Source organism: Bufo gargarizans, chromosome 6 (genome assembly GCF_014858855.1).
Source record: "Bufo gargarizans isolate SCDJY-AF-19 chromosome 6, ASM1485885v1, whole genome shotgun sequence".
NCBI classification, from domain to species: Eukaryota; Metazoa; Chordata; class Amphibia; order Anura; family Bufonidae; genus Bufo; species Bufo gargarizans.
Genome location: NC_058085.1, coordinates 23,406,664 through 23,430,675, shown reverse-complemented (window position 1 = coordinate 23,430,675; position 24,012 = coordinate 23,406,664). Strand labels below are relative to the sequence as shown.

Below are 24,012 nucleotides of genomic sequence, written 5' to 3'. Positions count from 1 at the left end.
TCAGTTCTCACCTCTCCTGTGTTCTCTCCTGTCACTTATATTAGGTACAGTATCTTCATGCCTGCAGTCATCCCAAAACTGCTAGACAGAACAGGAAGACAGCATTAAAGGGTTTGTTCAGGAATAAGTAACTTTTCACATGTGCCCACAGCCTCTACTATGGAAAGAGTTATACGTACCTGCTACCCTCCGCTCCGGTTATGCATGCTGGCTCCATTATGTCCATCTTCCAGTAAATGTTTGCTTCCTTGCCGGTACAGGCATGGTCACCTGCTTCCAGTCATTGGCTGCAGCAGAGCAGATGATTATGCCCATTCCTAGAAAGTAAACAAGCCACAGATCGGGAGAACTTTAGCTTACCGGCTTCACAGCCCTGGGGCGGGCAGCAAGGGCAACAGGTGCACCAACAATGTAATGTTATATACACAATGTAATGTTAGGGATGGAATATAAGGGCTGCTCTCCCTGCATTGTAAACTGGTTGGAATAATGCAGCAATCAGATTGGATTTATACAGGAGACCTGCAGATATTTGGGTCAGATAACTCCTGCTGTCCGGTCATTTTTGGTCATCATTCTAATTCCTGATCTTTTCAGGTCATATAAAACCTTCCACACGACTTCTCCAACCGTCTGATGACTTCTACAATATTTCTTTCACAGCTTGTGGATCCGGGTGAAGATCTGAACATTATATATGTTACAGAGACATATGTGAGGGGTGATGCGCAGAGTATAGAGGACATTCCTACAGATAACCGCCCAGGTGAGTAGTGACCACTAAGTAAAGCAGAGAGGTCTCTAAGATTCTACTCCTTCACTGGATGATACAATTTTATGTTACATTTTTAGGTTCTCTCTTCTGTCAGTTTTTTTGCATTATATTCACCGATTTCAGCTAAAATTCTAATTAAATATGGATGGAAATGTGACAGCGTTATAGGTGATATACAGTATATATATGATATATACATATAGTCCATCCTCAGGAGAGGTCATTAATATCAGATCGGCGGCAGATTCAACTCCCGGCAGCCTTGTCGGCCAGATGTATAGGAGAGGACACAGTGCTCTGCGCGCTCTTAGGCCTCTTCCTGGCCATGCAATGTGACAGCTCATTGGTCATATGGCCTAGGCACAGATTAGTCCCATTCAAGTGAATGGGTCTGAGCTGCAATGCCAAGCACATCTACTATTCAACAGACGGCGCTGTGCCCGGTAAGCTGTGAGGAGGCTTTGTATTAACTGGAGCTCCGGTGAGCACTGAGGCTTCCTCCGAAGGCTGATTGGTGGGGGAGCAGGGACCGGACCCCCGCTGATATTGATGACCTGTGCTGAGGAAAATCTTGGAGAACCCCTTTAATCATCTGCAAATGCTAAAAAACGGAAACCAAATACGCAAAACATCTCGCTTTATTCAGTATTGAGTATGAGAGCCACGTGCATAAATACATTCACTTACACGCCTTGGCATCCTACCAATGAGGTTACTAATGATTGTCTGAGGAATGTTCTGCCATGCTGAATGCATTTGGGCAAGGAAATCATCAAGATCTGTTGATGGTGCCTACAGTCTCTCACAAAAGTCAGTCCACCCCTCACATTTTTGTAAATATTTTATTCTATCTTTTCATGCGACAACCCTGAAGAACTGACACTTTGATACAATGTAAAGTAGTCAGTGTACGGCTTGTATAACTGTGTATACAGTTGTTGTGCCCTCAAAATAACTCAACATACAGCCACTAATGTGTAAACTGCAAAAAGTGAGAATGGCCAAATTGTGCCCAAAGTGTCAACATTTTGTGTGACCACCATTATTTTCCTGCACTGCCGTAACTCTCTTGGGCATGGAGTTCACTAGAGCTTCACAGGTTGCCACTTGAATCCTCTTCCACTCCTCCATGAAGACATACGTCTATTTTAAAAAGACAACCTCTGGATAAAAAGACGAACATTGAGAAACCCTGACATCTCCTCCTCCCTGTATCGATGCTGAGTATTAACATAATGAGCGGAAAAACTGCAGGGGGGCACAGCGGGGCATAGGAGCAATATTAGAAAAAAACTGACAGGGTGGCAGCATCAGCGGGGGGGGGTACCCCCCAAGGAAAGATATTTATTTAAACTAAAAAAAAAAAACATGAAAGGTCTTCTTTAAAGCTGATGAGCTTGGGCGAGAGAAGCTACATAGATCAGTTGGTAATCTGCATCAAGCAGCCTCCTGCTGGATTTCTCTCCTCCATCTACAACTGGACAACGTGGTTGGTGACAATGGCAGGAACATTGTGGCTGCAATTCATTTGGGGGAAATAACACGTTTCCTCCACAGCACACATCATACATTTTTAGTGGTGCATCAATTTGTGAAAAAGTAACATGGCTTGCAGATGGTGTTGGTCATGTCCAAGGGACTGTCCAGCCATTCTTATGTGGCTAAAAAGACCCTTCTGAATGTGAAGTGACAAAATGGTCTGCCTTTGTTCAGTTTGAATTCCATCTTACATATGCTGAAGAGGCCACCAGAGTAGGGACCAGCAGTAACATGGCATCACCCTGATATTTATATTTGTACTAATGCTCCCAGTGATGCAACAAGGTCTAGAGGAAGAACAACCACCTCCACAGCTTTCTGGGGATCCTGTGGCTGATCGGAACCTGGACGGACGAAGTCGCATAAAGGAGGAAGTGGAGGAGGAGAAGTTTGTGGTACAGGGAGTTTTCTAGGCACAGCTAGGGAAGGAGGTTGGCGCTCGTTATGATAGATATGCTGATGATGACTTTGGCCATGACCATCCATTGCAGTGGAGTCTTAAAGAACTGGGTCCACAGGCATGCTGGTGAGCATGACAAACTGCATTCTTGGTTGCCTACATGCTGGCAAGCATGTGGTTGGCATCAAGCAAAGTGACAACTACTGGAAAGCCATACTTTTAGATCATTGCAATCAAAGCAAAAAGGGGAAAATGTTTTACTGATACCTGTCACCTGCATTTCTGTCCAGGAGTCCCATCTCCAACCTGGCTAAGTTAGAGACCTCCCGTCCTCTCTGGTGGTGCTATCCAGACAATAAGTCTCAGAAGGCACAGCAGCAGCAACCAATTTAGTTTTCTTAATGTGATGGAAGTTTTTTTTAAGTGCTGTGCCAACCTGACTCATATCAGCAAAAGGACAAGCATTGCCTGAACAACCGGGTTCAGTCATACCTGGACTGTGGCCTTTCTTCTGCACATAGACTGTCCCCTGACTCCATGGAATTCTGGGAGGGAGATTGGAACAGTGGCTGGAACTGGCCCAGTTTGATATGTGTACTGTCTTGTCCAGCCTCCAGTGCAGGGTATTCAGTGTGGCAAGTGGCATCGTCACACACCTCCAGCTGATGCCAAGGAGTAGATCGGCCAGAGTCATACACAGATTGTCAGGCCAATGGGAGCAGATTTGATTCCGGTAAAATTTCTTTGTTCCCTCTTCTGACTGATTCTTCAGAATTACACCTGAAATGTATTTCCATAAATTGGATCCTCTCTAGTGATATACTTTTCATAATCTTTGGATGGTGTGTACAGTATAGATGAGTCACAAGCACTTAAAGGAGTTGTCTCATCTGAGACAATGGGGGCATATCACTAGGATATGTCCCCATTGTTTAATAGGTGCGAGTCCAACCGCTGGGACCCGCACCTATATCGAGAATGGAGCGGGCCAAAGTGGTGGCTGGAGGACTCTGGTCCGGCCACCACCAAGCGCTCTCCCCATAGAAGTGAATGGGAGCGCACTGTGCATGACCAGCCACTATTTCCATTCACTTCCATGGGCCTGACTGATATAGCTGGGCCAGTGCTGCGCATGCACAGTGCATTCTCCACCACTTTCAGGGCTCTGTTTAGGAGATCGGTGCGGGTCCCAGCCAATAGTGGCATATCCTAGCGAATTGCTCCTATTGTCTCAGATGAGACAATCTCTTTAATATAAATGCACTAAAAAAGGAAGATGTTATGGCGTGGGCCATGCAGTTTGTTTAGTTGACAGTGACAGGACTGAGATTTGGAGAGACCTCGGTGTGCACAGTGTCCTAGCTGCAGTGATGATGTTCGGGTCACAGGAGTACTTTTTGGTGCTATATGTAGTTTGTGTAATTGGGGAAGGCTGCAGGATAAGACTACGTTCACACAACAGTGAAAAATGGCACACAGCTGTTTTCAAAATGAATTGAACTCAATGGCGCTTTTCACATGGGCATTTTTTTAATTTATTTTTATTATTTTTTTAAGGCGAGTGTCACAGATAAGGTACAGGGTGAAACACCACACTGAAAACCAAGAGGGAAGGGGAAAGCCACTAGGCCTCAACGCTACGGAAGGAAAGGGTCACCTCCTAGAGAACCCAACTCCTGGCCCTGACTCCTATCCATATGGGCACCCCTTGAAGGTCGAAGTGCCCATACACTGGAACCTGAAAGCCCTGGAGACCCTGAAAGATATTGGCAGGGCTGAGACAACCCGTTCCTTCCCAGGTGAAGGAAAAAGCATCTCCCTGAGGCCTAGTAACAACCAACAAAGGGAGAGAAGACAAAACACAAACAAGTGACACACTAACTTCTGTAGTAGATGGATGAACAGGAACTCAGAGATGACCACACACCAGCTTTTCCAACAACCAAATGAAGCTATTTATCGCATAGTCTGAAGGGTGGGGTCAGACTATATAGCACAAGCTACACCTTAAACGAGGGATGTAGTCATTAACAAAATCAACACATACTCAGGAGTAATCAAAGAGGCAGTTAGATTCCTCCACGCTCAGCCAGTCTTCCTGATCTCCTGACATCATCTGTCATATGTGGGACTGTGACAGCGAGTGAATAGTGGTTGTGAAAAATAGGACATGTCCTATTTGTAGCCGTTTTCACTGCCAGATGGACCCTATTTAAATCAATGGGACTATTTTTAATGGCCATTTAGACAGGAGTGCATTCATGTAGTGGCCATTTAAAATGGGTACACTAGTGGAAAATGGCCTTTTAGGGGTTAAATTAAAATAAATTGCCTTATCCGCTTGCACACACAAGGAAGTCTCTCTTGGTGCTGAAGGACCTGTGCTACCAACGTGATGACATCACCATGCTCTCCCAGCATTATTGCTTAGGAGCGCATGGTGACATCATCCCACTGAGAGTGTAGGTCCGTTAGCACCAAATGAAGAGCGACTTTTCTCTACGCATGCAAGTGGATGAGAGGAGTCATTTTTTATTTATTTTTTTCCCCATAAAAACAAAACCCTGCACATTATTAACCCTTTAAGAACCCATGATGTAGCTGTACGTCATGGGTCCGATCCCTAAACATGGCGCCCGCTCCAGAGTGTAGCAGGCGCCTTGGCCGCGGGGTCTCTGTTATTTTAAATGGCAGTGCCCCGCGGCACATGTATGCGATCAGCCATAAGGCTGATCGTATACATCTTACCTTTCAGATGCTGTGTGACCATGGCATCTGCGCAGATTATAACCGGAAGTCGTGCGCTTCTGGTCCGGTAACAGCGTTCTCCGGCTGAGATCAGGGGTCCTGTTATCTCAATCTAATTGACCGAAGCCTCAAGCCGGCTTCAGAGTCAATTAGATGTATATATCAATACATGCCACTAGGTGGCAGCCTTGTAATGATATAGTTCAAATTAAGTCTTCAATGATGGCTATTTGGCCATCATTGAATACTATGGGCAATCGAATGATTGCCAGTTATTGTCACCCAAGGTGACTTAAAAAATGTAAAAATACGTTTTTACAAATATAAAAAAATAATAAGTTCAAATCACTTATTTTATTAGTATGGGCATTTTCGCACGCGGCGATGCCCAAAATGTTTTTTTTTTATTTGTTTAGTATTTTATTTTAAAGAAAGGGGGTTTCTTTAAAATAAAATACTAAACAAATAAAAAAAAAACATTTTGGGCATCGCCGCGTGCGAAAATGCCCATACTAATAAAATATTACAATATTAATGGCATACGGCAAATGGCGTAGCAGGGAAAAATATAAAAACAGACAATTTGCCATTTTTTGTCACTTCAACTACCCAATCATTTTTTTATAAAAAGCGATCAAAAAGAACAGATTGTCCTGCAAAAAATTAGCCCTCACACAGCACCGCACACATAGCTACAAAAAAGTTATAGGGGTCAGAATATGGTTATGAAAAAAAAAGAAATCTCAAAGGTTTTAATATTTTTTTCAGTATTAGGCCACTTGCACACGACCGTATGGCTTTTTCAGTATTTTGCGGTCCGCAAAAAACGGATCCACAAAAAATGCGGATGACATCCGTGTGCATTCAGTTTTTTGCGGAACGGAACATCTGGCCCCTAATGGAACAGTACTATCCTTGTCCGTTATGCGGACAATAATAGGACATGTTCTATATTTGAACGGAACGGAAAAACAGAAATACGGAAACAGAATGCATACGGAGTACATTCCGTTTTTTTTTTTTTTTGCGGGCCCATTGAAATGAATGGTTCCATATACGGAAAGCAAAAAACGGAAAGTAAACGGAAAAATAAAATATTTGTGTGCATAAGACCTTAAAACGTAAAAAAATAATTATACAAGTGTGGTAACGTTGGAACCATACTGACCTGGAGAATGAAGATAACATTCTACCCCATTTGGAATTTTTTGCCCGCTCCCTACTTCTTTGTATGCAATCATAAATGGTGCCATTAGAAAGTACAACTTGTCCCGCAAAAAATAAGCCCTCATAAGGCTATGTTAATAGAAAAATAAAAAAGTTAGGACTATGGGAAGGCGGGGAGTGAAAAACGAAAATGGAAAATTCCAGTTTCTTTAAGGGGTTAACATTATTAATTATTACTGATGGGGACCACCCTGAGGAACATTATTACTAACTGAGGCCACTATGGGGGACATTATGTATACTGCAGGGGTTGGTAATTAAATAAATAAAGCAAATAAAAATAATCTAAATCATTATCAAATAATGGCCCTTAAAAATGAATGCAAAACGTCCGGATGACCAAGAAAAGGATGCGAAAAATGGCCATGAAAAACTGAGTGTCCATTTTTTATGGCTTTTTTTCACATGTGAATGTAGCCTTAAGAGGTCATACAAAAAGTCTCACCACTGAACACCAGATATTTGCCTGCTGCAGGGAAGAGCATGATGTGCTCGGTATTACTTTTTTAACTTTATTCACAGTACAGGATCTTCACTGATGTAAAGGGGGTACTAAGGGACAGCACTACTGCAGGAGGCGCACAAAGGGGGCATAACTACTGTGTGTGGGGACTTAGGGGGCATAACTACTGTGTGGACACATCAAGGGGACATTCTACTGAGTGGGGGGCACTTAGTGCCCTTTTCACAGTACTGATGCTCCCTAAGGGGGAATTCCACTGTGAAAGGGACACTGAGGGGAGATAACTATTGTGTGGGGCACTAATAGGGGATTTGTCGCCTCTTGTCCAGCGCTAGGAAATGTTTTATTTATATATCTTTTAAATAACTGATTGTGTGGGGGTTGCAGGGAAGTAGCTCAAGGTGGGAGCCAGCATTTTCTAGTTATGCCACTCGGTCCTACTATTAGGTTGTGGTCTGTTTGGCCACCACTGTTTTACTCAATTGATACTTGAATTTTGTGCCATGTCTTATACTTTCTGTGTATTTTTTATTTATTGGAAAAGTTATAAAATTTCAATACAATTTTAATGTTATTCATCAATAATAAAATGTATTTTATTCTTGGCAGATGACTGTACCAGGAACTTAGAGAAACATCTGGTATCGTCAGATTTTGAAGTAGATGATCGTGGTATCACACGAGATACATTTGAAGAGCATGCCAATATGCAAGATATACCCTCATCCAATCACAGCAACAACACATCATTTGATTCTTTTAAACAGGTCCGATCTTATGATTCATCACAGACTGTAACACAGAATAAAGGTCACAGAAGAGGTGCTAAACATCAAACCGCTCACATAAGAGGGAAGTCATTTTCATGTTCAGAATGTGGGAAATGTTTTAATATGAAATCAGAACTTGTTATACATCAGAGAAGTCACACAGGAGAGAAGCCATTTTCATGTTCAGAATGTGGGAAATGTTTTCACAAAAAATCAGCTCTTGGTAAACATCAGAAAATTCACACAGGGTTGAAGCCATTTTCATGTTCAGAATGTGGGAAATGTTTTAACCATAAATCAAATCTTGATACACATCAGAGAATTCACACAGGGGAGAAGCCATTTTCATGTTCAGAATGTGGGACATTTTTTAAGCATAAAACAGCTCTTGTTAGACATCAGAGAAATCACACAGGAGAGAAGCCATTTTCATGTTCAGAATGTGGGAAATGTTTTAGCCGTAAATTTGGTCTTGTTATGCATCAGAGAAATCACACAGGAGAGAAGCCATTTGCATGTTCAGAATGTGAGAAATGTTTTAACAGTAAATCAGATCTTGATATACATCAGAAATTTCACACAGGAGAGAAGCCATTTTCATGTTCAGAATGTGGGAAATGTTTTCACACTAAATCAGTTCTTGTTAAACATCAGAGAATTCACACAGGGGAGAAGCCATTTTCATGTTCAGAATGTGGGAAATGTTTTATTCAGAAATCGTCTCTTGTTTTACATCAGAGAAATCACACAGGAGAGAAGCCATTTTCATGTTCAGAATGTGAGAAATGCTTTAAGTATAAATCAAAACTTGTAATACATCAGAGAAATCACACAGGAGAGAAGCCATTTTCATGTTCAGAATGTGGGAAATGTTTTCACACTAAATCAGTTCTTGATACACATCAGAGAATTCACACAGGGGAGAAGCCATTTTCATGTTCAGAATGTGGGAAATGTTTTAACCGTAAATCAAATCTTGATACACATCATAGAATTCACACAGGGGAGAAGCCATTTTCATGTTCAGAGTGTGGGAAATGTTTTCACAAAAAATCAAATCTTGATACACATCAGAGAAATCACACAGGGGAGAAGCAATTTTCATGTTCAGAATGTGGGAAATGTTTTCACAAAAAATCAAATCTTGATACACATCAGAGAAATCACACAGGGGAGAAGCAATTTTCATGTTCAGAATGTGAGAAATGTTTCAACCATAAATCATCTCTTTTTAAACATAAAAAAAACACATATAAGAGAAGCCATCTTCATGCTTAGCCCTTTAGTGACCTCCCTTATGTGGATGAAGATCTGTATTACCTACCACATTCTAGAGGAGATCAAGACACGCTAAATAAAGGCTCATCTGTCAACGCTTTCCTAGACACATTAAACCTCCCAACTTTATTCCCCACCCAACGAGATGCATTAGCAAAACCGTTTTCACTCACAGAACTTACTAATGACCTTAAGACCACCCCAAAAGGCAAGTTCCCCGGCCCGGATGGCTTCCCAACTGTTTACTATACCACTTTCCAAAACTACCTGCTACCACCATCCCATTTCCTTATTAAACATAGACTTAAAACTCCTTGCAAAAATGCTGGCCACTAGACTTCAATCTTTCCTCCCCAACCTAATCCATCCTGACCAGGTGGGATTTGTAAAAGGTCGCAAAGGAAAAGATAACACTACCAAGGTCCTCAATGCCCTCTTATACGCTTCGTATAAGAAACTACCTCTGGTATTACTCGGCACCGATGCCGAAAAAGCATTTGATCGAAAAGACTGGTCCTTCATTAAACATACCCTGTATAAATTTCACTTCCCTACTCCCTACGTTCATGCTGTGTTTGCGATATATGTGAACTCGTCTGCTTCTGTTTTAGTCAATGGCCTTATTTCAGATCGTTTTTCCATCAAAAATGGAACACGCTAGGGATGCCCCCTCTCTCCCCTCATATTTGTTCTAGTGATGGAAACCCTATAACAAGCTTTGAGACAGGAAGAGGGCATTATTGGATTAAAGATAGGACCACAAGAATTAAAATTAGCTGCTTTCGCTGATGATCTCTTGATCCTCACTACAAACTCCACTAAATCTATGCCATTAATAATTTCCCTCTTAAAAAGATTTGGCTCCTCTCTAACTGAAAAGTAAACCCACAAAAGTCCCAAATCCTACATATTGGCATCTCCCCTACCCTTACTTCTGCTCTCCAATTAAATTCCCTATTCAACTGGTCCTCCCAACACCTAACTTATTTGGGCATCAAACTAACCTCCCACCTTCCAATCTTATTTCACCTCAACTATACTCCCCTCCTGGCGGCCAATGTTACTCAGTTGGACTCTTTGGATTATACTTCCCTGTCCTGGTTTGGTAGAAAGAATTTGGTGACGCCCTTAGTTACCCCAAGACATCTTTCTTTCGGCCATTGAATTCCCACATCCTCCAGTTCATTTGGCAGAAAAAGAAGCTTAGATTATCCTTCTCGACCTTAACTAAACCCAGACACCTAGGTGGAATAGGTCTCCCTGACTCTGAACTATACATGAAGGCTATACATCTGTGTAGAGTAATTGATTGTCTCAGACCCTCCCATCACAAACATTGGCTTTCAATGGAAAATATATTTCTACTTTCAGGGCCCTTTTGCTGGCGGACCGGCCACTCCCCGCCATCTCTTCTATCCCAAATCCTATAATACGCACCACTATAAAGGTGTGAGAGTGGTTCTCCTTCAGTCATCGTGCCCTGACCCTACCTTCACTCCTCCTTCAAGTCAGAGACATAATCTCCCTTGCCCCAAGGGAACCGAGAGACTCCTGTCCCCCTGGAATCAGATCTTCTTCCATGCTATTAACTGATCTACTTGATAAAAATGGTTGCGTTCTTTCAGAATCTCTACTTAAAGAGTCTTAATGTCCATACCTCTCACACTTTATTTTTCAGTATCCTCAGAAAAGAAATTGCTCTCAGAGCTAAATCATTGAACACCCAGACACCCCTAGAGTGGTTTGAAAATTTGGTGACCACTGCCAGATACCCTTCTAAACTGATCTCCACTTTATATTTAAAAAAAAACGTATTCTCTCCCCCACGGATGTCAAACCAGCTGTAATATGATTCTGAGAGAAAGACTTGGGAAGACAATTTTCCCAGTCGGAGATTACCAAACTCTTTAACATTCCCCATAAACTCTCACGTTGTGTTCGGGTGCCAAGAAAATGGGTATAAAGTACTATCTAGAAGGTACAGGACTCCAGGACAAGATTTCCCTTTTTTATCCCAATATTTCAGACCAGTGCTGGAGATGTGGAACTAGCCGAGGCTCATTCTTCCACATATGGTGGAGTTGCCCCTTGATAATCTCTTGGTGGAAAACCATTTTCCAACTAAGCAATACTTTTTGTAGATCTAATTTTCCTTGCACTCCTGAAATTGCTCTTATCCTTTGGAGAAGACGCCGATAAAGTGACCATCTTCTCCGTTCTAATTTCAGCAGCCCGCCTCCTGATCCCCACACTCTGGCGTTTCCCCTGAGACGCCTACTGTAGACCAATGTGTTAATAAGATTGATCAGTTTTATCACTTGGATGAACTCTCCCATTGGGAACTTAAAACCATATGTACTTTTCTTCACATATGGTCCCTATGGAAAACTTATAGACACTTTAAGTAATGCAATATACTTTCTAGTTCTTTGGATTGTTAAAGATATCTGTGCAATGTGATTATAAAATGCCTGCTTTTCACTTAATCTACTGTTATTATACATGTATTCTGTCCTTTTTCAAGATGTGACATGTCTACATTTAATTGTGCATGGATATATTAAAACAATAAAAATGGTTTATAACAAAAAAAAAGCTGTGGCAGTATTGCTGTTTTTCCCATCTCCCTCCCAGAAATATTTAATAAAAGTTAATCAGAAAGTTGTGTACCCCAAAATGGCGGCATTAAAAACTACAACTTGTCCCGCAAAAAAACAAGGCCTCATAAAGCTTTATAGATGGAAAAATAAAAAAGTTATAGCTCTTGGAACGCGACAATGAAAAAAGGCTGAAAACCGCTTGGTCAGTAAGTGACCAGCCTGTTTTGGGCCTAAGGGGTTAATGATTGTCTGAGGAATGTTCTGCCATGCTGAATGCATTTGGGAAGCAAATCATCAAGATCTGCTATTTATATCTAAAGGTGCATTTACACCAACAGATTATCTGACAGATTTTATGAGCAATCATTGGTCAGATGGCCGTTGGTATCTGGTGGGACCTTCCATCGCCCTTTTGTATCAGTATAAATGGTGTCAGTGTGCAGCATAATAAATCTTCTACATTAAAGGGTTTCTACCACTTGCATATCACATATTTGGTGATCAGACACTAGCGATCCGCTAGTGTCTGATGTAGCTTACAAGCTAATTATTACCTTAATCCGTTCGGCCCATACCTCAAAAAAAGCACTTATATCTTTATGCAAATGAGCCTCTAGGTGCTATGCAGGCGTTTTTCCAGCACCTAGAGGCTCCGTCTAGCTTGCAGTTTGCCGCCCAGCGCCTCGCTCCAGCACGCCCATCTTCAACTCTATTCGATCCTCCCCCTGCTTCTGCCTTCCGAAATCTCGCGCCTGCGCCGTTCGTCGCGGCATTCGGCGGCGGCGCAGTCAATGTCTGACCGCTCCGTGCTCAGACATTTCCACTGCGCCTGCGCCGATGTCATCGGCGCAGTGGAAATGTCTGAGCACGGAGCGGTCAGACATTGACTGCGCCTGCGCCGAATGCCGCGACGAACGGCGCAGGCGCGAGATTTCGGAAGGCAGAAGCAGGGGGAGGATCGAATAGAGTTGAAGATGGGCGTGCTGGAGCGAGGCGCTGGGCGGCAAACTGCAAGCTAGACGGAGCCTCTAGGTGCTGGAAAAACGCCTGCATAGCACCTAGAGGCTCATTTGCATAAAGATATAAGTGCTTTTTTTGAGGTATGGGCCGAACGGATTAAGGTAATAATTAGCTTGTAAGCTACATCAGACACTAGCGGATCGCTAGTGTCTGATCACCAAATATGTGATATGCAAGTGGTAGAAACCCTTTAAATACCAAGTAAGGCCTCATGCACACGGTTGTGTTCCACGGCCGAGAGCGGTCCTTGGTAACCCGGCCGGGATTCCTGTTCAGAGCAGGAGCGCATATATAAACACCATCCAATGATAATGAAATTTCTACCACTACAGATTAAATATTTCTTGAAAATAATTTCAGGTGCACCTAGGTTTTTGGGGAGGAAAATAAGAATAAAAATATTTTTAACCAAAAGGTGTGCTTTTGGTGGGTTTGGAACTAATGGTGGTCTGTGGATGGAACTATTACTGGGGATCTGTGAAGGACACTGTTACAGGGGGGATCTGTGGATGACGGACACTGTTACAGGGGGGATCTGTGGATGACGGACACTGTTACGGGGGGATCTGTGGATGACGGACACTGTTACGGGGGGATCTGTGGATGACGGACACTGTTACGGGGGGATCTGTGGATGACGGACACTGTTACGGGGGGATCTGTGGATGACGGACACTGTTACGGGGGGATCTGTGGATCCCCCCGTAACAGGATGTAAGATACTATTAGGAATTTAGGAGTGAGGGGGCATATGTAATAAATTTTAATTGAATAAGACATTTTATAATTTGTATACTGGGGGGCGGGGGGGGGGGGGGCTGATCCGTGGATGGCACAGTTAAGGGGGGGGGGGGTCTATGAATGGCACTGTTACGGGGGGATCTGTGGATGACGGACACTGTTACGGGGGGATCTGTGGATGACGGACACTGTTACAGGGGGGATCTGTGGATGACGGACACTGTTACAGGGGGGATCTGTGGATGACGGACACTTACAGGGGGGATCTGTGAATGGCGGACACTGTTACAGGGGGGATCTGTGGATGACGGACACTGTTACAGGGGGGATCTGTGGCTGACGGACACTGTTACAGGGGGATCTGTGGCTGGCACTGTTACGGGGGGATCTGTGGCTGGCACTGTTACGGGGGGGATCTGTGGCTGGCACTGTTACAGGGGGGATCTGTGGATGGCACTGTTACAGGGGGATCTGTGGATGGCACTGTTACAGGAGGGATCTGTGGATGGCACTGTTACAGGGGGGATCTGTGGATGGCACTGTTACAGGGGGGATCTGTGGATGGCACTGTTATATATGTGCCATCCACAGACCCCCCAGCCCATAACAGTGCCATTCATAGACCCCCCCCCCCTTAACTGTGCCATCCACGGATCAGCCCCCCCGCCGCCCCCCAGTATACAAATTATAAAATGTCTTATTCAATTAAAATTTATTACATATGCCCCCTCACTCCTAAATTCCTAGTAGTACCTTACATCCTATTCCTAATAGGTTCTGTACAATGGCGGGAGGCAGGCCGGGCGGCCGACGCGTCACTCACTGACGTACCTTGCCTGCGCCGCCTGCTTCATTCATAAAGTAGGCGGCGCAGGCACATGACATCAGGGAGTGACGCTGCCGCCCGCCCGGCCTGCATTCTACAGAACCTATTAGGAATAGGATGTAAGATACTATTAGGAATTTAGGAGTGAGGGGGCATATGTAATACATTTTAATTGAATAAGACATTTTATATTACTATACCGGAGGGGCGGGTCTATAGTACACTGACTGCACCCCCCCCCGCCGCTATTCCCAGCCCCCAGCTCCTCCTCCCAGTCCCTTCCCCGGTCCCCGCTCGCTCGTACATCGCATCCAGCGATGTTAAACTGTCAGCATTCGCCCCATAAGACGCAGGGGCATCCCCCTCCCATTTTTGGGGGGAAAAAGTGCGTCTTATGGGGCGAAAAATACGGTAATGCTGATGAATCAATCAGAAGAGTCAATTAGGGAATGTTAAATAATATGTGATCCAGTATAAGGCCTCATGCACACAGCCGTGTTCCACGGCCGAGAACGGTCTGTGGTAACCCGGACGGGATTCCTGTTCAGAGGAGGAGCACACGGCGTCATTGGTTGCTATGACGCCGTGCGCTTCATGCGTCCGCTGATGCTGTACAGTAATGCATATGGCCTTATACTGGATCACATATTATTTAACATTCCCTAATTGACTCTTCTGATTGATTCATCAGAATTACACCTGAAATTAATTTCAAGAAATAGTTCATCTGTAGTGATAGAAATTTCATTATCATTGGATGGTGTTTATATATGAATCGCAGGCACTAAATATTAATCCACGAAAAAAAGGAAGATTTTATGGAGCGTGCCATCCAGTTTGTTTACTTGAGAGTGACAGGACTGTGCTTCCTACTGTCCATTCTACTCTCCTCCCTCCGAGTCCAGCTGCTGTATCTGTCATCCATTATAGCCCAGGTCTCATTCCCCGGCCTGCACTCTCCCCAGCAGCAGGTGTGATACAGTGATGTCATTGTACCTGCTGGGCTGAGAGGGAGAGCGCGCAGACCTGAGATAATCCCCCGGCCTGTGCGCTCTCCTCAGCTCAGCAGGAGAGATGACGTCATCACATCACGTCTGCCACTGGAAGAGCATGGTGTGCTCAGTAGTACTTTATTAATTTTATTCACAGTATAAGCAGTATAAGGAGCTTCACTACTGTAAGGGGCACTAAGGGACAGCACTACTGTAGAAGGGGACACAAAGGGGGCATAACTAATGTGTGGGGTCACTAAGGGGAAGCATTATTGTAAGGGGCATAACTATTGTGTGGGGGCATAACTACTGTTTGGAGACATCAAGGGGGCATTCTCCTGAAGGCACTAAACGGTATTCTACTGTGAAAGGGACTCAGGGGAGATAACTATGGTGTGGGGAACTAATGGGTCATTCAATGCCTCTTCTCCAGCGCTAGGAAATGTTTTATATTTATTTAAAATGACGGATTGGGTGGAGGTTGCAGGGGAGTTGCTCAAGGTGGGGGCCAACCTGGCCTAGTTATGCCCCATGGTCTACTATTAGATTGTGATCTTTTTGTCCACCACTGTTTTAGTCAGTTAATTCTTGTTTTTTGTGCCATGGATTTTTTTTTTATACGGAAATGTAAAAAAATGTCAATAGAATATTTTGGTATATTATTCATTCAGTAATGTGCAAGTTCTCCCAACAAATGACCCATGTGAGGATTGCCTCATTACTTAGAAGCCATTACTCTCCCTCCTAAAGGAATATCATCTTAATCTGCACACCCTGACCAAAATGTACCTGTAGATAAATCCAACAAGTGGGGTCCCCGCCACCCCTGTATTTGTAGAAGTCATGTGCTTCACTCATCTCACATGAATTTACCAGTGGGCGAATCCTTGGTTATTTTCTTCTTTGTATGTCCCACTAGCTCTGGATTGTTTTAGTTTTATAATTGAGGACTTGATATAAAATATTTTCATTGGATACATAGAATTTTTGATCATTTTGTTTCCTATGACTATTTTCATTCCTATTATTGTATGGTGACACAGAGATTATGTTTTATTTGGACAATCTCTAATATTCAGGCCGTTCCATGAGCTCAATGGGTGCAGTTACAGTTTTGTTTGGGTTCATAATCGGATGTCTTCCACCTGACAATACCTCTACAAGTAATGAAGATACCTATGGATGGTTTTGGACGCTGCCCCTTAATATATTCTGTCGGTGATTGCTTGTTTTGTGCACATACAGTAGTGGTTTCTACCTTGCCAGGCAGGGGCCATTATGGTGCAGAAGCTTCACTTGTCACATTTGGATGCCCCAGTTACAGTGATGTGTAAATGTCCCATAGGACAAAATATATTTTAAAAGTATCAAAATATATAATAAAATACAAGTGAGAATAAAATAGAAAAAAGTCTGCATACCGGTAGTTCCTCTTTTCACATGAAACAAAAAAATAAATAAATTAATATGACCAAAACAGGGAACCAATTTTAACAATTTATTTTGATGTCAATCTGCATATCAAAAGAATAAGGAGCTTGAGTTTGAATTAAAAAGAAAATAAGTCTCTGAAAAACTTAGGGGTTGTCCGGGGTCAGGGCTGAATCCGGGCATATCCCCTTTTTCACCCAGGCAGCCCCTCTGAGATGAGCATCAGAGCATTTCATGTATTAGTTTTTGCTTTTTTTGTTACATTTTTACACTGCTAGGCGGAGGCTTCTCAGTTGTTTTACAGGCTAGGGCAGCACTAAAGCCTGCCCATTAGTGCCGGTGACATCACCTTGAATATTGCTAGGCAGAATCCTCCGCTTAGCAGAAACCCTGTAACGTTACCGGATCTGCAGAAAAAGCCCTCAATAAATGTCGGATGCTCCCCTCAGAGGGGCTGCCTTGATGAAGAAGGGGATATGTCTGTTCAGCTCTGAACCCAGACAACCCCTTTAAGATTGGTGCATTAAACAACCATATGCTCTAAATAAATGCACGTCATTAAAGGGGTTTAATTGGATGAGACTAAGGGGTCAATATTCTAGGCTCAAAGTGTCACACTCAGTTAGCTAATTCATCTATAACACAAAGGGTTCCTGAGCCTCTAAATTGTCTATTAGTCTGGTTCAGCATTACTAAAATAAAAGAACTTTTGCACAATATAAAAAAAATATAGTTTCACCTTTTTGGGTCCCGAGGAGCCGAAGTTTTTCACGAATATGCAAAAGTTTTGTGTATTAGATTGCGTGCTGATATTAGCTGCAGTCCCTTTGTAGAAGTAGGTCCCCACTTTTTTCAGTCCAAAGCATATGAAAAGGGGTTCGCGCTGCAATAAAGGAAAGCTTAGGGGTAAAAGTGTGCTATCACACTAGCGTTTTAGTTTTCCGGTATTGAGTTCCTTCATATGGGGCTCAATACCTGAAAAAAATGCTTCAGTTTTGGCCCCATTCATTGTCAACAGAACAAAACTGAACAGAACGGAATGCTCCAAAATGCATTCCGTTCCGTTCTGATACCGGAGAGCAGCATGCTGCGGTTTGCTTTCAATCCTGGGATGCAGAGCAAGATGGATTCAGCATGACCCCCAATGCAAGTCAATGGGGACATATACGTTTTCTCTGCCACAATATAAAAACGGATCCGTCCTCATGAGTTCATGATGGATGCGTCTTGGCAATGTTAAAGATAATACAACCGGATCCATTCATTACAGATGCAGAAGGTTGTATTATCAGTAACGGAAGCGTTTTTGCTGAACCCTGCCAGATCCAGGAAAAACGCCAGTGTGAAAGTAGCCTTACACAAAAAAAAAAATCACTGGTTCTTTTTATGCTGCTTCATCTACTCCTCGCAGCTTCTTAGTCTCTGAACCAACGAGCGGTAGTGGGTATGCCTCTCATGCAAAATCGTAATCTTGAACATCACATGGAACATATAATAAGGCCCGACCCGGGTTTCGTTCCTGCTTCGTCTGGGGCGTTTCACGTTCACTTTCGGGTATGGCCGGTATTTATCACCACGTCACATCCTCAAATTTTTTATCTCATTGCTAAAAATGCCCTTGTTTTTATGGGCCTGTTTTCAGCATTTCTCAATCATTTACAGTGCTTCCCATAATTATTCATACCCCAGGCAAATTTTGACAAAAGTTACTTTTATTCAACCAGCAAGTAATTTTTTGACGGGAAATGACATAGGTGTCTCCCAAAAGATAATAAGACGATGTAGAGGGATTATTGTGGGGGGAAAAAAACGTTTCTCAGCTTTCATTCATACCCTTCTCAATAATCAATAGAAAAGCCTCTATTGGCTATTACAGCAATCAAACGCTTCCTATAATTGCAGACCAGCTTTTTGCAGGTCTCCACAGGTATTTTTGCCCATTCATCTTTAGCAATGAGCTCCAAATCTTTCAGGTTGGAGGGTCTTCTTGCCATCACCCTGATCTTTAGCTCCCACCACAGAATCTCATTTGGATTCAAGTCTGGACTCTGGCTGGGCCACTCCAAAACGTTAATGTTGTTGTCTGCTAACCATTTCTTCACCACTTTTGCTGTGTGTTTTGGGTCATTGTCATGCTGAAATGTCCACAGGTGCCCAAGGCCAAGTTTCTCTGCAGACTGCCTGATGTTGTCGTTGAGAATCCTCATGTATTGCTCTTTTTTTATGGTGCCGTTTACTGTGATTAGGTTCCCTGGTCCATTGGCTGAAAAACACCCCCAAAGCATTAGGTTCCCACCACCATGGTTTGACAGTGGGGATGGTGTTCTTTGAAGGCTTCTCCATTTTTACGCCAAATGAAGGAAATATCATTGTGACCAAACAATTTAATTTTTGTTTTATCTGACCATAAAACAGAAGACCAGAAGTCTTCTTCAATGTCCAGATGAGCTTTTGCAAAGGCCAAGCGAGCTTTTGTGTGCCTTATCTGGAGAAGTGGCATCCTCCTTAGTCTGCATTGTGCAGTTTTCGTTGGATTGTCTGCCTTGAGACATTGCCACCAGCAGAGCCCAGATTCACCAGGATGGCCTTGGTGGTGATCATGGGATTCTTTTTCACCTCTTTAACTATCCTCCTGGCCAGCACAGGTGTCACTTTTGGCTTCCGACCACGTCCTCTGAGATTTTGCACAGTGTGGAACATCTTGTATCTTTTGCCCAAATGTAAATAAAAGCTGAGAAATGTTTTTTTTTTTCCACAATAATCCCTCTAAATCATCTTATTATGTTTTGGGAGACACCTATGTCATTTCCCGTCCAAAAATTACTTGCTGGTTGAATAAAAGTAGCTTTACTTCAAAATGTTAATGGGGTATGAATAATTAAGGGCAGTGCTGTAAATACTTATATGCATATATGTAAAACACTCATAAATAAAATAAAAAAACGATCAAAACTTTCTTTTCATTTACATGTTCACCTACAGTACAGACCAAAAGTTTGGACATACCTTCTCATTCAAAGAGTTTTCTTTATTTTCATGACTATGGAAATTGTAGATTCACACTGAAGGCATCAAAACTATGAATTAACACATGTGGAATTATATACATAACAAAAAAGTGTGAAACAACTGAAAATATGTCATATTCTAGGTTCTTCAAAGTAGCCACCTTTTGCTTTGATTACTGCTTTGCACACTCTTGGCATTCTCTTGATGAGCTTCAAGAGGTAGTCACCTGAAATGGTCTTCCAACAGTCTTGAAGGAGTTCCCATAGTCATGAAAATAAAGAAAACTCTTTGAATGAGAAGGTGTGTCCAAACTTTTGGTCTGTACTGTATGTTCAAAAGTAGCAGTTCTGTGCAAAACGATACTCCTGAACGAATCAATCATGGGGCAATCATGTGGGTATTGAGGACAGCAATCAGAGCCCCCAGTGTTCTACACTTAGGAAACGGTGCTTGGAGGGGGATACTCTGCCACACTGCATGAGTGACCAGAAGAAGAAGCTGAGAAGGGATACTCTGCCACAGACCCTGGGTCTCCAGCCTTTAGCCAGGGTACCAGCCTTCTGAGAGAGAGAGAGATGGACAGCTAGTTCAGGTCTTTCCTCAGAAAACCCTTCTGTCAGGGAGTAGACTAGAGAAGACAGCCCTATGCCTTGCCTGTAGTTTTTTGCACCTGAATTTCTCCAGTAAAGAAGCACCCTGGTTATTTGCAGACCCTGACTCTATGGCCTTAATTCCCATTGGGCTGCATCCTACCATCCCTTCTGGAGAGCAGCAACACATAGTTGACACTTCAACGGAGTCTGGGGGACACAGAGTTGCAGTACTACTGCAGTGCCAGGTATCAGAACCTTTTCACAATATTCTAATTGTCTGAGATAGTGAATTTGGGGTTTCATAAGCTATAAGCCATAATCATCCAAATTATAACAAATAAAGGCTTGAAATATCTTGCTTTGCATGTAATGAGTCTATCTCCCATATTAGTTTCACCTTTTACGTTGCATTAAAAACTCAATGGAAAAAGTGGCCTAAACGGGTGAAAATTCTCCAAACCCAGACACTGTAGCGTGTCTATAACCGGGGGAGCAATTCCTCCGCATGCGGTCCGCAGACAATGGCAATCCCCAGCAAAAAATGTGTACAATGGAGGATGCCGATGCGGACCGCATGCACCACAAGAACATCTTACACAAAATGATACATTGTGCGGATGAAAAAATATACATACACAAATCACTGCAAAAAATGCACCAAAATGATACGCAACTGACAATACTAGCTAATTCCTCAGGCCGATGTTAAAAGCTGAGAACTTTGCCAATATCTTCCAGTCAGGAACATATCGGAGCCCCTCATGCACCACATCACTGTGTCTCAGCACGCATGTGGTCCTACCACTCAACTGCCCGTGGTGTGTGAACAGGGTCTGAACAGTGCTAGAAACAAACTCACAGCCAGGCTCTCGCATGCCTCCATAGTGGTATCACCAATGCACTGTGAGGTAGGATAAAGCTGTGAGCCGCACCCACAACAGACCATGTGACACAAAAGCTACCAGGTGCAAAAGAACGTTACCAGCAAAATGAAGTGGAACATTCCATACACAAAGACAAAAACTAAATGGGTGGAAAGTAATCACTGTTTTAACCACCTCAGCCCCCCTAGCTTAAACACCCTTAATGGCCAGACCACTTTTTACAATTCTGCACTACACTACTTTCACCGTTTATTGCTCGGTCATGCAACTTACCACCCAAATGAATTTTACCTCCTTTTCTTCTCACTAATAGAGCTTTTATTTGGTGGTATTTCATTGCTGCTGACATTTTAACTTTTTTGTTATTAATCGAAATTTAACAACATTTTTGCAAATAAAGGACATTTTTCACTTTCAGTTGTAAATTTTTTTAAAAAAACCGACATCTATATATAAATTTTTATCAAAATTTATTGTTCTACATGTCTTTGATAAAAAAAAATGGTTTGGGTAAAAGTTATAGCGTTTACAAACTATGGTACAAAAATGTGAATTTCCGCTTTTTGAAGCAGCTCTGACTTTCTGAGCACCTGTCATGTTTCCTGAGGTTCTACAATGCCCAGACAGTAGAAAAACCCCACAAATGACCCCATTTTGGAAAGTAGACACCCTAAGGTATTCGCTGATGGGCATAGTGAGTTCATAGAACTTTTTATTTGTCACAAGTTAGCAGAAAATGATGATTTTTATTTTATTTTTTTCCTTACAAAGTCTCATATTCCACTAACTTGTGACAAAAAATAAAAACTTCCATGAACTCACTATGCCCATCACGAAATACCTTGGGGTGTCTTCTTTTCAAAATGGGGTCACTTGTGGGGTAGTTATACTGCCCTGGCATTTTAGGGGCCCTAATGCGTGAGAAGTAGTTTGAAATCAAAATGTGTAAAAAAAAGTGTCACACATGTGGTATCGCCGTACTGAGGAGAAGTTGGGAATGTGTTTTTGGGGTGTCATTTTACATATACCCATGCTGGGTGAGAGAAATATCTTCGCAAAAGACAACTTTTCCAATTTTTTTATACAAAGTTGGCATTTGACCAAGATATTTATTCTCACCCAGCCATGGGTATATGTAAAATGACACCCCAAAACACATTCCCCAGCTTCTCCTGAGTACGGCGATACCACATGTGTGACACTTTTTGCAGCCTAGATGCGCAAAGGGGCCCAAATTCCTTTTAGGAGGGCATTTTTAGAACATTTGGATCCCAGACTTTCTCACGCTTTAGGGCCCCTAAAATGCCAGGGCAGTATAAATACCCCACATGTGACCCCACTTTGGAAAGAAGACACCCAAGGTATTCAATGAGGGGCATGGCGAGTTCATAGAATTTTTATTTTTGCATAAGTTAGCGGATATTGATTTTTTTTGTTTTTTTCTCACAAAGTCTCACTTTCCGCTAACTTAGGGACAAAAATTTCAATCTTTCATGGACTCAATATGCCCCTCAGCGAATACCTTGGGGTGTCTTCTTTCCAAAATGGGGTCATTTGTGGGGTCTTTGTACTGCCCTGGCATTTGAGGGTCTCCGAAATCATTACATGTATGGCCAGCATTAGGAGTTTCTGCTATTCTCTTTATATTGAGCATACAGGTAATGAGATTTTTTTTTTCCGTTCAGCCTCTGGGCTTAAAGAAAAAATGAACGGCACAGATTTCTTAATTCACATCGATCAGCGTGGATGAAAAAATCTCTGCCAAACACTCGCCCAACATCCATACCCACTTATCTCGTATGCCCTGGCAAACTCAATTCTCATCAATCGATGTGGATGAATAAATCATTGCCGGGATTTAATATACAAAGTGTTTGCCAAAGCATATGAATACCACTGCCCCCTCAGCTCATATGCCCCAGCAAACGTATCTTTTACTGCAGAGGAGAAATCTCGTCTTGCAGCGCCGCATACACCGACTTTTGTGTACTCTGACAGCAGTGCAATGCTTCTGTCAGAATGCACATCAGTGCTGCAGCTAGTCGATCGGTTGGTCCACCTGGAAGGTAAAAAAACTAAACAAAAAAGAAAAAAACAGGCTGCAACGCAATAAATGTATTAACTTTATAATAACATTTGAACGGAACATATAAACTTTAACTTTTTTGCTTACCGGTGATTTTTTTTATTTATTTTTTATTTTTACCTTTATAGGACAAACCTCTCCTTCCCCATGGGACAAAGTGCAAAGCGCAAATCGCCCAGAGATGTGGCAAAGTACATTATGCACTTTGTCCCAGGTGAAAGGAGAGGTTTGCAGCAGCTCTGTGTGAATGGGCCCTAATAGCCCTGCGTGCCTGTCCTGTGAGATGCAGTCCCTATGCTAAGTGTATCTGTGTGTGTGGTACTTCCGGAAACACTCCCCTAAGCATAGGGCAGGGTGGTCAGGGCAGTCAGGACAAAAATAGCGGGTGTCACGCCTTATTCCACTCCTGCTACAGACACGACATCTTTTTCGGGGTGACGGTTGGGTTGAGGTACCAGCAACGACATTGGGGAAATGTCGCTGGTGTAGACAGCTAACTACACTGGTGGATGGGGCCACTGAACCTTCTGGATACAGGAGGTTCTCGATGATCTCTTCCTGAAATTTGAGGAAGGATCCTGTTCTCCCAGCCTTACTGTAGAGAACAAAACTATTGTACATAGCCAATTG

General features: G+C 42.8%; 2 protein-coding genes across 2 annotated transcripts in view; one reads left to right on the top strand and one right to left on the bottom strand.

Moving 5' to 3' along the window:
* Nucleotides 1–11,176, top strand: part of LOC122940426 (oocyte zinc finger protein XlCOF6.1-like) — a 273,710-nt gene extending 262,534 nt beyond the window's left edge. The window contains exon 2 of the mRNA XM_044297101.1: nt 7,762–11,176. Within this exon, the coding sequence (XP_044153036.1) occupies nt 7,860–9,200 (1,341 nt within the window). The 5' untranslated portion in view covers nt 7,762–7,859 and the 3' untranslated portion in view covers nt 9,201–11,176. The remainder of the gene's footprint in view (nt 1–7,761) is intronic.
* LOC122940391 overlaps nt 1–24,012 on the bottom strand; it is a 1,778,572-nt gene that overhangs the window by 158,700 nt on the left and 1,595,860 nt on the right. The window lies entirely within an intron of this gene.